Source organism: Hipposideros armiger, unplaced genomic scaffold, assembly GCF_001890085.2.
Source record: "Hipposideros armiger isolate ML-2016 unplaced genomic scaffold, ASM189008v1 scaffold_9, whole genome shotgun sequence".
NCBI lineage: Eukaryota > Metazoa > Chordata > Mammalia > Chiroptera > Hipposideridae > Hipposideros > Hipposideros armiger.
Window position 1 is genome coordinate 5,699,210 of NW_017731359.1, and position 17,976 is coordinate 5,717,185.

Genomic DNA, 17,976 nt, shown 5'->3' on the forward strand with positions numbered 1-17,976 from the left:
AGCAACGAAAATAATTTTATGGTTGGGGGTCACCACAACATGAGGAACTGTATTAAGGGGTCACGGCATTAGGAAGGTTGAGAACTGCTGCTTTAGAGAATGAAGATGTAAATAGACTTAAAAATTTTACATGAATTCATAGATGGACAGTTTCAAAGTATTTAACTTTCCTTGGACTTGACTTCAAGGAGATAATAAACAATGTTCTTCAGTAACATATCTTGTCAGGTCCTCTGTCAGAGAAGCATGGATCATGGATCCTTCTCAGAGAGCAGTTTTTAAGTCGGGTGCTGTTAATTACAGAGGGAGACTAGGATAAGCGGATTCCAAGCATCTATCACCAACACTGAGAAGATCCCCAACCACTAATAGGTGCTGCTGGTAGTATTTCCATGGCATTTTCACATTTTGTATGTTGCCAGATCAGTATTTTTTCATGAAAAGGAAGGAAATTTTTTGTTTGCTTCATGATATTTAAACTTTGCTGATTTTAAAATTTGTAAATAGTAGCTTTTTGTTTTTTCTTTTCCAGTTACCGAGAAAAAGCAAAGAAAGATGCTGCTGCTGTGGGTAATCATGCTGCCAAATTGCTGCAGTCTATAGGCCAGGTGAGCTGCTGGGCACACTGTGCCTCTGATGGGCAGTACAGCTGCATGTAGTCTTTCCTTATGGCGTAACTCCAGCCAGAAAGGTTTAGAGATGGAGGGCAATGCATTGGCTGTGTCGCTTTAGAGGGATATCGCACTTGCCTGCCTAACGAGAAAAACTGTTATAAGGAAGTGTTTTTCCAGTGTTCTCCCAGCACTTGGAGAAAGTGTCCTCATTTCATGGTGATTGGCTTTGTGCTGTACCCTCTGTTAATCTCTTTTATACTGGAGCAAAATCTACATTTATCTCTTTACAGGCACCAGAGTCCATTTCAGAGAAAGAATTAAAATTACTCTGTAAGTCCCCTTGAATTAATTTCCTTATTTTTGCTTGATAAAAATGTGCCATGGGGAATGTTCCTAGGAATTTTAAGTAGTTGAAATTTAAAATTTTCCATGGTTTCATTGGTATAGATAAATATAATTATTGGGTAAGTTTTTTATTCTTATAATGTAATAAATGGAGAGAGTATTTTAAGACTGGGTCATATCTATCTATGGCAATGCTAAAAAGACATGTGTCAAATAATTGAAAATTGTTATTAATACAGAATTATTTTCAGCTTATTAATTTTAAATAATTTGGGAAAGTTTTACCTGAAGGCTTTGGGTATGAAGTCTTGAGCTATCTGTACATTGATAGTATTGGTTTACCTACTCATTTTTTTTTTTAAAGATTTTTATTGGGGAATTGGGGGGGATGGGAACCACGCTGGGGAATTGGGGAAGGGGAACAGACAAGTTGCTGTCGTTTTGGTCTTCAGTCTAGTTGTGGAGGACGTTGCTTCACTGACCCATATTGGCACCATCATTGCGTTCTTCCCAGGCGAGGCAGATCAGTCGCCGGCTTCTGGAGGGCCGCTCACTGCGGCTGCTGGCCGCTCACGCTGGCTGCTGGCTACCATAACGGTAGCCCATGGCAACCTACTGCCACAGGGGCTGCAGCCTACGCCGTTGCCTGCCACTCACAGCAGCCCAGCTCCAGGTTGAGCTGTTGTTCAGCATCTTAGCTGTGGAGGGCAGTGTCGCTCTCATATGTGGGATCCGAACCAGGGCCCTATGGCGTCCCAACCCAGTTCTTAACCATCGCGCCACTCGGCCGGCCCTAGCTACTCATTTTGATCTGTGTTAAATGACTAATGGAATTAAGAATTTTTCCATCTAGTTTCAAGAGTGGCTAGGCTCCTGGAATCTTCTTCAATAACTCCTTAGTAGGCCTGAATCATTTTTTATTAAGAGTTAGTTTAAGAATAATAAAATCTGTTTTACATGTTTTCTGAAGATTTTTCCCTGTTGCTGCTGTCCCTCGTTTCTGCAAAAGTCTATACTTTGCATGCTCCTCAGCCTTAAAATATATTTATCCAAGTTCTTCATTTCATGACTCTTCCATGTTTGTTTAGGCTTAGTTTTAATGTTTTGTTCCATTATTTATCTTGCACCTTATTTCTGCATTAGTGTGTGTTCTACTAGATTATATGATACCAGATTAAAAGCTGGATGTTGGGTATTTAAGTATTTATTTTCTGTCCTCACTTCTTTGGGGTATGTTTAAAAATTTCCATAATACAAAGTGTTTTTGTTTTTTTTTAAACCCTTATATTACCAAGAGCACAATATGTATAACACTCTCCTTTAGGACTACTTATCCATAACAATGATAAAAACTATGCATTGAGCCCTATCAGGCATTGTGCTAGGTATGCACTTTACATAATTGCACATTTGATCCACAGAACAACTTTCAGAGGTAAACAATATTATATCCCTTTTGTAAATGGAGAGATCTGAGGCTCAGAGAGGTACCTTCACCTACTTAGTCAGTGCTGAACTGGTTGTAGTACCAAGGATGAATTTAAGATGACTTATGTTCTAGTGCCTTCTCTGCTAACGATTAGAGCCAAATGGAAGACATTTCTTCACATTTCCATGTCTGTGAAGAGTATACACACAATTTCATGTTCTTAAAGTGACCTGTGATATGGAATATTCATGTGTCTCAACCATTTTACCTCTGTTACGTTTTGTTGTATTCAGGCAGGAATTCTGCATTTCTTCGAGTGGTAAGATGTCGATCCTTAGCTGAAGAATATGGCTTGGATACAATTAACAAGGATGAAATTAGTAAGTATAATAATTTTTTGATGGTAGGTTATTAATTTTAATTTTAAAGATATAAATATTTTGGGTATAATAGTATTGAGTATATAGTGATATATAAAGGATAATGGAAATATTTATCCTTTAAATTTTGCTCTATAAACCTATCTTAGTAGTCATAATTTCAAAATATAAAACAATATATACATAAAATCATATATAGGTAGGTCACTGAGTAAGTTGTGTGATATGTAGAAGAGCTAAGATCAGCATGTTACTACTTTAGTAGAGATTATGTGACTATAGCTAATAGTCCATAGGACAACTAGGTTTTATCTGAATGTATATCCCTTTATTTTACTATTTATCATTTTCTATTTTAGTGTCACAAAATATTAACATTTTGTGATAAAATTGCCTTGTGTCTCGAAACTGGAGTATATAGTAAAATCAGTCATTCTTTGTTTTTACGACTTGAATTACCCAAATTATACTGAAATTTTTTTTCCTTTCAGCTTCCAGCATGGACAGTCCAGATAACGAGATAGTCTTATACTTAATGTTACGGGCTGTGGATAGATTTCATAAACAGCATGGTAGATATCCAGGTAAGAATAGCAATCGAATTATCAAATATAATAAAATCTTGAATAAACACTTTAATTAAATATTAAAGCATTCTTGGGTGTTTATAATTGGTCTTTGAATTTTACATTATAAACGGTTTATATCTAGTTCATCTCACTGAGGAACTACCATTTGTTTTGTAAGTGTAACTATTTGCAAATAGTATTTGATTCTAAACTGTTAACAGAGGAATGTTGGTTGAATGAATATAGAAAACATTTTTCCTGTTAGTTTCCATAGTTTACTTCTAAGACTCACACTGAGTTTAATTTAGTGGAAATGAAAAGCCACAAGAAGTATTCCAGTGACTTCTGAACTCAAGATGTAGAGATTCCTTTGCTCAGTTCTAATTTTTGTTATCCATAAATGTAGTAATTGGGGAATTGGCATAATCTCAAAGATCTACAGGTGCGCAGAATATTTTTATTAGGATGATAATTTTAATTGTGCAGGATATATTCTAGGTGTATCAAAACCTGTTGCCCCACCTGATGTCTAATGCCCACTGAGTTATAGTCTTAAGAGCAAGCTTACCAGAAGAAAGAAAATGAATAAACATTAAATATGCATTGCTTTATTTGTATTGTTTGATTAGAATGTATTTTTGGTTATCTATTGCATGATAAACCATCCCCAAACTTAGTAGTTTAAAACAATAAATTATTATCTGATGATTATGTCAATTGGCTAGGCTCAGGCAGATTTCAGTGGGGAGAGAGGATCTCACAGAGATGCATGATGCTTCGGACTGGAATTGTTCTGAAGGCTTGACTGAATTAGATATTCAAGAAGATATTTTCACTCAAGTGTCTGGCAGTTTAGTCAGGATAGCTGGAACTGCTGGTGGCTGGTCAGGCATCTGGTACCACATGGCTAGCTGGGGCTTCCTTTTAGCACTGCAGTCTAGGATAGACTTCTTAACATGGTAGCTGGCTTCCCCAGAGTTAACATTGCAAAAGACTGAGGTGGAAGGTACAATGTTTTTTATGACTTAGTCTTAGAAGTCACACAGCATCACTTATATTGTGTTCTATTGGCTTCACAAGGCCAGCTTAGATTAAGAATGGAAGGGGGACTACATGAGGGCATGAAAGGGTGTTCATTGGGGAGCCATCTTGGGAGAGTAGCTACCATATAGGGCACAGGTTTTGAAACTAGGTTCAGATCCAAGCTCTATCACTTATTGTCTCTTGACCTTGGGTGAGTCACTATTTCCCTCCAAGTCTCAGTTCTCTCATTTATGGAATGGCAATAATATTATCTACTCTATTAGACTGTTAGGATTAGATATGTGATGTATGAAAATCACATAAACACACTGCCTAGCACCTTGTTAAGTATTCAGTAAGCGTAGGTATTACTATTATGAGGAAGAGTATTGATGGTAGTTTTTAAATCAGAGTGGTTAAAAAATATTGATGTTTTTTATAATACCTGAATATTATGGCAATTATAGTTTCCTTCTAGTAGTAATAATAATGATAGCTTACCTTTGGAGACATTATAGTTTAATCATTAAGAACTACCTAGGCTTGGGGCCGGCCGAGTAGCGCGATGGTTAAGAACTCGCTTGGGATGCCAGAGGGCCCCGGTTCGGGTCCCACATATGAGGGCCAGTGACACTGCCCTCCACAGCTAAGATGCTGAACAACAGCTCAACCTGGAGCTGGGCTGCTGTGAGTCGCCGGCGACGGCGTGGGCTGCAGTCCCTGTGGCAGTGGATTGCCATGGGCTACCGTGTGTGGCCAGCAGCCAGCGTGAGCGGCCAGCAGCCGCAGTGAGCGGCCGTCCAGAAGCCGGCGACTGATCTGCCTCGCCAGGGAAGAGCGCAATGATGGTGCCAACTTGGGCCAGTGAAGCAACGTCCTCCACAACTAGACTGAAGAACAAAACGATAGCAACTTGTCTGTTCCCCTTCCCCCAATTCCCCAGCATTGTTCCCATCCCCCCAATTCCCCAATAAAAAAAAACAAAAAAAAACAACAACAAAAAAAAGAACTACCTAGGCTTGTATCCCAGTTTTGCTATTTATAAGCCAAGTAACTCAGGCAAATAACTTACTCTGTACCTCAGCTTTCTCATCTGAAAAATGGGGATAATAGTACCGTCATCATAGGGTGGTTGTGAGGTTTAAATAAATCAATTTATGTGGTGCTTAGAACAGTATCCAGCATCTGTTAATGCTCAATAAATGTTATCTGTTATTATAGTTTTTTGTTTTTTAGCTGAGCCATCCTGCTACCTGTTGGCAGCTCAGCGGCAGCTCAGCTCGAGCCGAGAATTGAACTGGTGACCCTGTTGCTCAGAGCTCACACTCTTGAGTGAGCTCTTAACCAACTGAGCCACTCGGCCGGCCCTCTGTTATCATAGTTCTATGTCCTCAGTGTCATTTAATATCCTAGAAAAGGATAATAAATACCATCATTTTTATAAAGGGTATAAATAGGACATTACTTTCTCACTCATCCAAATCTATCAAAGTATTGAGCACCAACTATGTGCCAGATACTCTTCAAGATACTAGTATGGAGCTGTGAACAAAGCAGACTTATCAAACTCGAATTTTAATTTTTGATTGTTACAGGTTTGTGATAGTTGCAAATATTGGTCTCTTTGTGTTATTTTTGTTCTTCAGTTTCACATTACTGTTGTGACTAGAACGGCTGAAACTGATTAAATAAAAGGTAGCCATTCATTTTGTTTTGAATCACATTTATTTTAATCAAAGTTAATTTACATATATATTTTTAGGGGTATCTAACTATCAAGTTGAAGAAGATATAGGAAAGTTGAAATCTTGCCTCACTGGCTTCCTTCAGGAATATGGACTGTCTGTAATGGTGAAAGATGATTATGTCCACGAATTGTGAGTATTTTTTAGGACATGTAAGAGACAATACCTGTACCTGTCATAAGCTAGTCTAACTTCATGTCTCCCATCTTTTCCTGTAGTTGCCGATACGGAGCTGCTGAGCCACATACCATTGCTGCATTCTTAGGGGGTGAGTTCCAAAGATGAGAAGACTGTCACCTGTTATATAGTACAGTTATGAAGTTTTGTTTTCTTACTTGTTTTAACCAGAGAGGTCAATGAAGCAGGATGTTATATATTAAGTAGCACAATGCCATTATTATTCCCTCACTTCTTTCAGGTCTTTGTTTAAATGTTATCTTCTCTGTGAGTCCATCTCCAACTGCCTGATTTAAAACTGAGTCCCTCCTCGTGTACGCATATCCTCCTTTCTTGCTTTTTCTCCTTATCACTTAGAGTCATTTGACATACTCTAAATTTTACTTGTTTGTAAATGATCTCTGCCTCACTACTAAAAGTAAGATGCGTGAGGGCAAGGATTTTTGTCTTTTGTTCCCTACTGTATCCCTAGAACCTAGAAAAGTATCTGGTACATAGTAGAGTCTCACATTTTATTAAATCAATGAATGTTTGTGAAAGATGAAGCTTCGGATTATTTATAAAAGATGAGGAATTTTTTTTCTTGGTAATTTTTTGTGTTTTTTTTCTGGTTTTTGTTTTGCGTGGTTACAGCAGTCTGGCAGTATTTAATAGAAATTCCAAATTACAAATGTATTTAGAACAAATGTACCTTTATTTTTATTATAAAAGTAAAGCAGGCACAAAGTAAAATTCCAATGCAAAAGAAGGGTGTCCTTTGAGAATCTTTTCTGCCTATATGTATTCTTTAAAATGTAATCAATAATACTACCGTTTTGACTTTTTTTTACTTAATATATCTTTGATAATCTAAACCACCATAATTAAAGATACTTTATTCTTTTAAACTGTGGCATAATATCCCAAAGTGTCAATGTATAAAACAAAACTTTTATTTCCTTTAATATAATAGCATATTTATAAAAAATTGTGATCTTTTATTTGATATGACTCAGATATTTTACATTTGATATGACATCTGTTTTGGATGGTTTTTAAACACCTTTACTTTTGGGAAAAGGAAAGGTTTTCTTTAAAGAATTGAGTTTTTTTATATAACTTAATTTACCTTTTTCAAAGATTTGCTTTTCATTTTCCTTGCAGGAGCTGCTGCTCAAGAGGTTATCAAAATAATCACCAAACAATTTGTAATTTTTAATAATACTTACATTTATAGTGGCATGTCACAAACTTCAGCAACTTTTCAGTTGTAGAACAAGCACCCTAGGTAGTGTTAATAATTGAAACTGTAATTGCCTGTTTGTGCTCTAATTTGGAAAATTCTGCTAAGGGATAACTGTTAAATTGTTTGCTCAATAAACATTTTTCTCATTTGTAATAATGTAGTCTTTTCTTTGGGAGTGGGTGAGGGTGAAGGAAGCAGTCATTTTCCCAGAGAATAAAAGCTATCCATTTCTGATTGAGTTCATTATTTTTGGCTTGCTATTTCAAAGTTACTTATAGAAATCTAATGTTTCATTAGAAATAGCTTAAAGTATTTTTTCTTACAGTATTAATGAATTTAATATGTGTGCACATTTTAGCTACGTTCATTTTAGGACCATAACTATTTGTTAAAACTAATAGAATTTTAAAAGCAAATATTTCAGATGTATTCGTTTTATCCGAGAATAACAACAGGATGCAACGCATAGGTGAGGTTGGGAGAGCAATGTGGGGCCGGGCTCAAGGTTCTGATGGCTTCCCCCATCAAGCCTGCGCACATGTGCCCTACCTGACTTTTGAGGCCTTGGTCTTAGAGCCAGCCTCATCAGCATTCGGAGTCCGCCCAACTAACTGGGCGAACGTCCCTGTGATTAAAGGAAGCCCTAAAAGCCGAGGCGGTGAGATGAGAGGCTCTCCCCCTTCAAGTTGTGACTTTCCATCACTTAAAAATGCCGCTTCTACACGCTTGCTAAGCCCTGCTCCCGAGAGACTCCGCGTGGGGGCGGGGCGGGGCTTCCGGAAGTTCCGCCCCACGGAAGTGACCCTGGCCCGTGCGGTGAGAAACGGGCTGCAGCGTGGTGGTAGGTTTGCGGCGAGGCAGAAAGGGCGGGAGCGCACCACGCGGCGACTGGAGGGTAAAGGCCACAGCCCCTGCTCTATGTGTGTGGGGGTTCGGGTCCTCCCCAGCTCCGCCCGGCCCCGGAGCCCGTCCGTTGCCTCCTGTAGAAGGCGGTTGTGGTCTGTAGGCCCCATTGGCCCTCACAGTCGCTAGGTTGCGGAACGCCCCACCGTTCCCTTTCTAACCAGCCCGTGTGAGGGGATAGGCTGAGCTGGCGGGAAGGGGCCCTTCTGAGGAGGCCGCAGACCTCGGCTTGGGGGACAAAGAACTGGCACGGACCATTTAGTCAGGTGTCTAGAGCCTGGCAGTTTTCGACCTGCTTGTACTTCAGAACCCGCCGGCTCCGCCTTCCCAGATGATTCTGAAGTAGGGAAGGGGTGGGAACCACAGGTGAGGTGGTTCCCCAAATCCAGGGCAGACTGTGTGTTCCACAGCACCTGATGGAGCGAGCATGGTTAACTGGGCTGACTTTCGGGCCCGCCCGCTGCTGGTGAATCGCTCGTGGTGGGGCCTTTAACCAGCACCTCGGTCCCTTAAAGCTCTTCAAAAGGAGTTCCTCCAGCTCTTTAGGTGAGCCAGGCCTCAGAGTGCATGACCTGAAATCCAGGAAATGGGGTGGGCTTAGCCTTCCCTCCTAGAAAGGTCCGGTACCGTTAACCTGTGCAAACTGGGATGAGGTGAGGACTTCAATCTGCTGAGTCTGGGAATGTTAATGCTGTAGAGTGAACAGCCTCTTGGTACCTTCAGCCTGTTTTCTGGACCTCAGTGACTTCTCAAACGACTTAAGCTATTGTAACAGAAAATTTATGGTACACGTACTTGTGTATTGGCCCTTTCTCCCTTGCCTCTTCTACTTTAGAGGGAATTATCCGCTATGTTTGCGTTCCAGGTAGGTACCCAATGTCAATAACTTAGTGATGGCAGTTAGTGGTGGGATTTTCAGCCCTGCCAGCCTCACACTGAAAGATGTCCTTTATCTTTCTGATATTTTGGGGTGATATTTAGATTTTAAAAGGCGTTTCATGTCAGCATTTTCTAGCCCAGGTAAGAGAATAATATGGAGCTGCTTTTTCTGAATTTGAGTTAGTACTATTATTGGTAGTAGATTGAGTGAAACCTGTGAGAGAGTTTTCTTCCTGTTATCTGGAAAAGTCCCCCCCCCTTTTTTTTCTGAGAATACAGTAAATTTTGAAATTTTATTCATTACAATTTGCATCTATTCACTAAATTACTGAAAATCTGCTTTATTGGGCAGATGTTTTTGTTCTTGGGAATAGACTATTTTATAATTTCAAATATAGTTTTATAATTATCAGTCCTTTGAAAGTTGTAACTTGTCCTTTGCTGTGGATGTTTTTAAGCACTAGCTAGTGAATAGATGACTTGAATTAATGCAAATACTTGGTACTTGGCAAAATTTACTAATACTGTGCAAAGGAACCATAAGAAAGACAAAGAAATAGAAAGAAGGTAGTGTATGTTGTCAGTTTCAATTTCAAGACATTTAGATTTTAAAAATTATATCCCTCTTTAAAAATAAAATTAAAAAGCAGAATAGATTAATTAAAATTAAGGAAATAGTCAAACTCCCTCACAAAGCAAAATTTCCACAAATGATACAGTAGTTCATTTATTTAATGTCTTTTTAATTTAGTCTTTTTCCAAATTTTAACTCATTTGCTGAAATGTAATACATAATTACATATGGGAGACAATATAAAACTAGAGGGCAAGAGTGTAGGGCCTGACCTCAGATTTTCTTGGTTTTCTTTCCAGCCCTGGCACTTACTAGCTGTTTGAATTGGACAAATTGTTTACCCTGTCCTCATCTATCTTCATCCTTATAGCTCCCTTCTAGAGTTGTAATGACTAAGAAGATATTTATCAGATTTATAGAACAGCATTTGGCCCACAATAGGACTTATGGAACATAAGAAACTTTTATTATAAAAATTGTGAAAAATAAAAAACAGTGGAATAAAACACCTTAGAACCACCAGCTCAAGACAGGTGTTATATTGCTGTTTTCCCTCTAGTTTTATTTTATGTTTGCCTCTACTTATTGGGATAATGCTGTAGGTAAAATTTTGTCTTGTTCTTTTTGATTGTAACAGAAGCGTTTTTTCTTGTTATTAAACATTTCGAGTAAGCAGTATCCTGTAGATGTATTATAATGTACCTAACCATTCCTTTTTTTAATGGACTATTTAGGTTAACAATGGAAAAATTAGTATATATTTGTATATTACTTTGTAAAAGATTCTCACATTTATTATTTAACTTTTTTGCTTGGGAATCATTTTCAATTTGAGAGAGAATGAAAAATAGAAAGGATAATTCTGTATCTCCTCTTAACCAAGTTGTGTTGGAGACATAAAAATTTTAGAGTTCTGTGAGTCCTGATTTATTGCTCTAAGATGTTAATTAGACTCTGATACATTTTTCTAAAAAATCAGTTTAGCATTTTAAAATAAAGCATGTAAGAGGCCACATCGGAGTTGCCAGTTATTTTAAAAATTCTTCTAACATGATATACAAACAAAGATTTAAGCTTAATAGTGGAATACTATGTCGAAAAAACCATGGGTTGTTAGAAAAATTTTTAGTATTAAGCTTAGCTTGTGAAGAGAAATGCAGTTCTAAAGACTGTGTGTGTTTTAAACTTCTAATTCATGGAAGGGTGCCTAATTTGAAAGGATGGGATGAAAAGTTACAGGAAAGAAAATAAGTACGACCATAAGAGGATCAGGTAGATTCAGTTAACCTAATCATTTGTGTGTTTAATTAGTAAAATATGTTGAATGCCTGTAGTACATAAGAATGCCAAATGCATTTTTGTATTTTTTCAAATTTAATCCTTGTTAACAACTCTATGAAGTAGGAATTTCCAATTTTACAAATGAGGAAACTGAGCCTCAGAGAACCCTGTATCACACATTTAATAAGATATAGATTTAATCCCTGTTTTTCTGGTTTCAGAAAACCTATTCTTTCTCTACTCCTTTGCGTTTATAATTCTGGAATTCTCAAACATTAAATTGAGAAAATAACCTTTATTTTATAGATGAAATATAAGGAAAAAGAATACAGACAAGCATGGAAGGTGAGGACACAAAGAAGATACAAGGTAGGAAATTCATGGATCATATATCTGGAATTAGTTTTATATGTGTGTGATATACTGCAGATTATTTGACAGGATTCAGGAAATGAATAATTCAGTAATTTGCATAAATATTTATCGTGCATCTACTCTGTGCCTCTCACACTGACTTTAGGAAACTGACATTCTAATGGGAAAAGGCATGCTGATAATTCGAATACTGTATGATAGCTGATTCAATGGAGGTATATACAAGAAGAGGGGAACCTGAGAGAACTATCATCAAAGTATGCCTGGAGGCACAGATTTCAGAGTTTACTTCAGAAAGATGGAAATTAAATCCATGGGTATGGAGGAGATTAACCTGAGAGGAAATATTAAAAGAAAAGAATGGGGAATAGTGTTCCCCTTAATGCACACCATCACATATGGGTTTGGCTGAGGAAGAGGGCCCTCAAAAAAAGACTGAGAAAAGCATTTCAAAAAGGTGAATGGAGAGTCAAATACGTAATGTGGTATTTTGGAAATCAGCATTAGTGTTACCAACCCTCTGGTTTGAGGGCCCAAACCAAGGTCCTTCTGCCCAGTTTTGTTGAAGCCAATAGAACAAGAATGAGTTTGGTAAAGAACAGCAGAAACTTTATTTTTTGATCAAGAAATGGAGCCCTCTTGCACCTTCTCCCCAACTGGGAAGGAGCCTTCTGTATTTATAGGCTGTGGCTTGGACTGATTAAATTCTTTTTTAGGGATGTGTAGTTATTCTTCAGTTGAACTCAGGGGGCATGGTCCTTTTTGCACAAAATGTCCCATCACCATCTTGGCTTTCGGGCTCGGCCCTCTTTGTTTTGCAGTCAGGAATCCTTTTCAATTTCTGTAAGCAAGCATAGCTCGTGACATAGTTTAGGTATTGAGAAGTGTTAGGGTCTTTTAGATAATAGCCTGTTGACATTAGGATAATGATTTGTGAGAAATACCTCTTGAAAGCATCAGTGTCAAATGTCCACAGTTTGTGTAGAATTGATAGTATTTCTTCCTTAAATATTTGGAAGAATTTACAAATGAAGCCATCTGACCCTGGAGTTTTCTTTATAGAAGGTGTTTATGATTTCAACTTCTTTCATATTAATATTGGGTTGTCAGAAAAATCATGACGTATTTTTTTCTGTGTTTTTCGTTGCAAAAATGTGTCATGACTTTTCTGACAACCCACTAGATATAGGACTATTTAGGTTATCTGTTTCTTCTTAGGTGAGTTTTGGTAATTTCAAGTAATTTCACCTAAATCATTGAATCTATAGATATTAAGTTGTACATAATTATTATTATCTTTTGAATATCTATAAAATCTATGGTGATGCCATCTCTCTCATTCTGATGTTGAATAATTTGTGTCTTTGTTTCTTTATTCCTGATCAGTTTTGTGTAGAGGTTTATCAGTTTTATTGATCTTCTCAAAGAACCCGCTCTATTGTTTTTCTGTTTTTTATCTCATTGATTACAGTTGGTTTTTTTTTAAAGATTTTATTGGGAATTGGGGGGAGGGGAACAGCATTGGGGAATTGGGGAAGGGGAACAGACAGGTAGACAAATTGCTGTTTTTGTTCTTCAGTCTAGTTGTGGAGGACATCGCTTCACTGGCCCATGTTGGTATGAGCATTGTGCTCTTCCTGGGTGAGGCAATTGGTCGCCGGTCATTGGTCGGCCCCACACAGCAGCTCCCGGCAGCTCATACCGGCTGCCGGCCGCTCATGCTGGCTGCCAGCCACTCACGTAGCTCATGGCAGCCCACTGCAGCCCCGCTGCAGCCTATGCCATCACCGGCGACTTACAGCAGCCCAGCTCCAGGTTGAGCTGTTGTTCACCATCTTAGCTGTAGAGGGCAGCATCACTGGCTCTCATGTGGGATCTGAACCGCGGCCCTGCTGTTCCGAGCTGGCGCTCCCAAGCGAGCTCTTAACCAGCTGAGCCACTCGGCCAGCCCTGATTACAGTTTTGATCTTTATAATTTCTTTCCTTCCAACTACTTTGGGTTTAATTTACTTTTTTCCTAGTTTCTTAAGGTAGAAGCAGAAGGCATTAACTTGAGACCTTTTTTATTTTATAATATAGGCATTTAGTGTTAATAAATTTCCTTCTAAATACTGCTTCAGTAGCATCCCACAAATTCTAAGATGTTATATTTTCATTTTCATTCAGTTCATTTCTAAATGTCAGATATTTAAACCAGTGTAGCTTTATTTATAAAGAAAATAATACCTGGATTTTCTATTTCTATATTTCATGAAAGGGGAAAATCAAATAATTTTAAGTTCATTTCAAGTTCTTTTATTTAAGGAACATTTCTTTTATATGTCTTCATTGTTAGATTATAAAAGTAATGCATACTTATTTAAAAAGCTTATTATTACAAAGATATGTATTTAGAAAGTGAAATTTTAATGGTTACTTTTTGAAAGGAAACATTTGGTTTAAAATAATGAAGTTTTTGTTCTTTAGAAATGAAGACTGACCTGAATTTATTATTGGAGTGTCTGAAGTATCAAATGGACAACCCTTTATCACAAAAGGAAGCTTTGGTCACTATTCATTCAATTTGTCAACAAAACAGTAAGACATGATAGTGAACTTTTATCTGTGATTCTAGTTCTTTAATATTATGATAAATGAAATATGCCTAATTCTTTTTCTTCCACTTAGTTGTTCTGCATGTTATGTTTCTATGTTTATGTGATTTATTTTAGCCTTAAAAGAATAATCATAATAAATATCATTTCTATTTTGTTTTATCTGTACTCCCTACAGGTAATGCTAGTGTTTATTTTCAGGAAGTTGGTGGTTTGATGTTTGTACAAAATCTTGCAAAATCAAGTGAACATAGCATGGTAAAAGAAGCAGCCTTATATACATTAGGAACTGTTGCAGAACAAAATGGTAAAATATGAAAACTTTATTATCCTTCAAGCATTGTGTTACACTTTAACAAACTTCTAAAAATTAATTTTAAAATTAAATTAATTTTTACCTGTCTGTATAGTTTTATGCAGGTATTCTACTTGTTTAAATTAATGCATGCCAGAGATTATATTTAACTTATTAACTAATGAAAGAACTGGTAAAATGTTACAGCTGTTTCAAAGGCTATGGCAAAAAACAATATAGGCATTTAAGAGTGCTGAAATAGATTTATAAATAGGCACATGACTGGTCAGTATCTGCAGGGCAATAATTAATTGCATTCCACTGTCAAAAATGTTTTGTATTTCTATGGACAAGAATAACTTGCATTATTATCAGTTTTCTACAATTTACAGAGTTGTAAAATAGCCCAAAGACAGTAAAAGGGCACAGATAATCTAGAAGGATATCCTAGAGAGGATTCAGTAATCATTTCTTTCCATTTCAAAAACCTTCACAATTCTTCTTACTTTAGTTGGAAACATTTTTTTTCACTTTGTCTTTACTACCATGCTTAAGTTATTTATTTTGATGGAAATAAAATTCATCCTTCTTTCCCCTTTTTATTTCTGTATTTTGAGCCAGAGGAAAGTTTTTCATAGTCCCAGGATAAAGGGGAATCCACCCACATTTTCTTTTGGTACTTGTATGGTTTTGTATTTTACTTTTACATTTTTTATCCTTTTTTAATTTTCCTGAGGTATGGTGTGATGAATGGCTCCAGTTTTATCTTTTTTATATGGCAATCCAGCTCCTCTAACATTCTTATTAAAAAGGAGATCTTTTTCATATTGATTTGAGATGATGTCATCATCACTTAATGAATTTTCATATGTGGTCTATCACTAGTTTTTTTATTCTGTTCATTGTCTATGTATTCAAGTATGTGAATCAAAAGATGTAGATAACTTAAAACCATCTTGCATGTGGATAAATATAGTCTGGGTATACAAATTCATGTTGGCAAAAACATTTTTTTTGTAGTATACCTGACATGAGGTTTAAAACAACTTTATATTCTTATGTTTTCGTCCATTAAATCTTCCTTCATCACTTGTTAAGAATCAAGCTGTGTGCTGGGCATTGAAGATACATAAGACATTGTCCTTGCCTTTGAGAGGGAGTTTAATAGCTGATTCTAGACACTGGATAAAATACTGATTATATCCCTGTGTTTACACTTGATCTTAGCCAAAAGGCCGAGAAGCGATATATCCCTGTGTTTAAATTACTTTATAAGATTCTGTTTATTGCATACTTATCACAAAAAAACTCCCTAGTGTACATAGGTATCATTTTTGCTTTTTGGAAAGATATTTTTATTTCTAGAAAAGTCTTAAAATATAGCAGAAGTATCATTTGTCCCTCTTTTCTAAAGCAGGTTTCTGAATTTTCTTAAATTTTTATCTGGCTATGCTTTGTTACTTATCCTCTTAATTTTTTGGTCATATTTTAATTTTTTGTTTAGTTAGGTTTTTATTGGAAATCCTAAGGGATTGCAATACATTTTTTAGGACCTAGATCAAGCACTGTACTTCTGATTAAGATATTGCCTCTTTGGTCTGCTAGTTGACTAAACACATATTAATTTGTCAGAAATTTTGTTATATGACCAATAAATGTCAGTGAATGAGATCTGATTTGTGTTATGCATAGAAATTAAAATTTTATTTTTATATTTCAGTTTACTGTCAGCAGACCTTGTGCACTTCAGAATTGTTTGAAGACTTAATTTTGTTCTTATCTAATGATTCAAACACAAATTTGAAAAGGATGTCTGTTTATGTTATTTTGGTTCTAGTTTCAAATAATAGTAAGTACATTCTTTTATGTTGTAGAAAGATTTTTAAAAATAATATTTTGGAACAATCATTAGTTTTTTTATTCTAATCTTTATGTGAATTTTTTCTTATTAACTCTGAGAACTAGCTTTAAGAAAAGAGGATTAATAACATGTATTTAATTATTTGGTATTTATTAATTTTAAGAAATAGTGAAATGATTTGTATTATTTAATTAACACTTGAAAAGAACAGCTTTAAAAGCAAAAGAGAGGCATTTAATGAATTAGGCAGGTTAATTTTCCACTGACTTGGCCATTAGTTACAGTGTTTACTGTGTCAGTCAATAATGGCCTTAAATTTCATATATTGGGTTGTCGGAAAAGTCATGACGTATTTTTCTATGTCATGACTTTTCTGACAACCCAATAGCTCTTGGCTAAAGTTTGTTTTGTTTTTGGGGGGATATTTGTTTTTTAATTTTTATTTGGAGTAATTTTAGATTTACAGAAAAGTTGCAAAGATAGTATAGCGTGTTCTGTATACCTACTGCTCATGGTAAGGTTATTTTTAACATTGCTTTATTTAAATCTTCAAATTCTTAGAAATTTTATAAGCATTTAAAATGCTTGTAGATTTTATGTCTATTTTTCTATAAATTTTGGAGCATATTTTGGCATTGTAACACAGACTCATGCAAAATTAAGTGCTTTGTAACTTTTAGAGGAAATTTGAGTGGTCATATTCTAAGCATAAGTAATATATTTTCCATAATCTTTTTAAAAGGCCTTTTTGCAAATATTTGGTTATTTATAGCTAATGACATCATCTATTTTCCATAATCTTGATTACAGATTTTTATCTACTGTAATTCTGTGTTATACTTTAAAGTGATTAAAAGTTATTTATTATAAGTATGACTTTAATGGTTTCCATTCCTGCAAAATTATTTCTAAACAACCGTCATATTCGTGTAATATATGGCTATTCTTTTAAGGGATTGGACAAACGCTTGTGAGAGAAACAGGTTGTATTAAAGTTCTGTCACATTTGTTCAGGTAAGCAAATATAAATTTCTTGTTATTAATTATTTATTACTTATGACCTTAACGCATTTGTATTAATTTACTTCCTTTTCTTTTTACTCTAATAGGATAGTTCTTTCAAAATATGAGTTGAATTTGTCAGATAAAAATGTTTTCCAGAGTTATCAGTTGTGGTCTTCAGTGTGTAGCACTTTGTGTGTCTGTGTCAACAATCCTCAAAATGGTAATTATCTCAAATAGTTAAAGATAAAAATTTTTTAAAACAAAAATTGACATTTTCCAAATGTATTAAAACATGATTGACTTTGTCTCCTTTCAGATGAAAATCAAATGCTTTGCTCTTCACTTTTTCCACATGCAAATGACTGGTTAGTAAATTGCATAAAACCTGAGATAATTCGCCCTATTTGTTCATTTATTGGACTGACTCTTGCAAATAATAGTAAGTATTCATTATTTTCTAGGTTATACTTGAAGAAACTTATTTCAAAGCATAATAAAAACCTGTTGAATTAATAGATTAATTTTATTCCAGTAAGTTGGATCATTTTGGATGCACTTAGACTATTGCATAAGGAAAAATCTTGAAAGTAGATGCTGTTAGGAAGATATTGGGAAGCTGATCAACACAGCATAGTTTTGAATCTCCCCAGATACATTCACAAAACAGAACCAGACAGCAAAAGAAAAAGCCCACAGAATGTA

General features: G+C 35.9%; 2 protein-coding genes across 4 annotated transcripts in view; both read left to right on the forward strand.

Moving 5' to 3' along the window:
• The window catches only part of NAE1 (NEDD8 activating enzyme E1 subunit 1), a 22,064-nt gene extending 14,401 nt beyond the window's left edge, over nucleotides 1–7,663 (forward strand). For 2 of the 3 annotated variants that reach the window (XM_019656340.1, XM_019656333.1), the window contains exons 13-19: nucleotides 533–608; nucleotides 905–944; nucleotides 2,682–2,768; nucleotides 3,260–3,352; nucleotides 6,123–6,237; nucleotides 6,324–6,373; nucleotides 7,426–7,660. In XM_019656340.1, coding sequence (XP_019511885.1) covers nucleotides 533–608; nucleotides 905–944; nucleotides 2,682–2,768; nucleotides 3,260–3,352; nucleotides 6,123–6,237; nucleotides 6,324–6,373; nucleotides 7,426–7,535 — 571 coding nt within the window. In that variant the 3' untranslated portion in view covers nucleotides 7,536–7,660. Of the gene's footprint in view, nucleotides 1–532; nucleotides 609–904; nucleotides 945–2,681; nucleotides 2,769–3,259; nucleotides 3,353–6,122; nucleotides 6,238–6,323; nucleotides 6,374–7,425 lie in introns of all 3 variants that reach the window. The other variant, XM_019656325.1, reaches the window with a different exon arrangement.
• Nucleotides 7,664–8,339: 676 nt separating this feature from the next.
• TERB1 (telomere repeat binding bouquet formation protein 1) overlaps nucleotides 8,340–17,976 on the forward strand; it is a 37,013-nt gene continuing 27,376 nt past the window's right edge. The window contains exons 1-9 of the mRNA XM_019653623.1: nucleotides 8,340–8,402; nucleotides 8,821–8,956; nucleotides 11,451–11,513; nucleotides 13,986–14,096; nucleotides 14,292–14,420; nucleotides 16,129–16,257; nucleotides 17,223–17,283; nucleotides 17,379–17,494; nucleotides 17,591–17,713. Coding sequence (XP_019509168.1) covers nucleotides 11,483–11,513; nucleotides 13,986–14,096; nucleotides 14,292–14,420; nucleotides 16,129–16,257; nucleotides 17,223–17,283; nucleotides 17,379–17,494; nucleotides 17,591–17,713 — 700 coding nt within the window. The 5' untranslated portion in view covers nucleotides 8,340–8,402; nucleotides 8,821–8,956; nucleotides 11,451–11,482. The remainder of the gene's footprint in view (nucleotides 8,403–8,820; nucleotides 8,957–11,450; nucleotides 11,514–13,985; nucleotides 14,097–14,291; nucleotides 14,421–16,128; nucleotides 16,258–17,222; nucleotides 17,284–17,378; nucleotides 17,495–17,590; nucleotides 17,714–17,976) is intronic.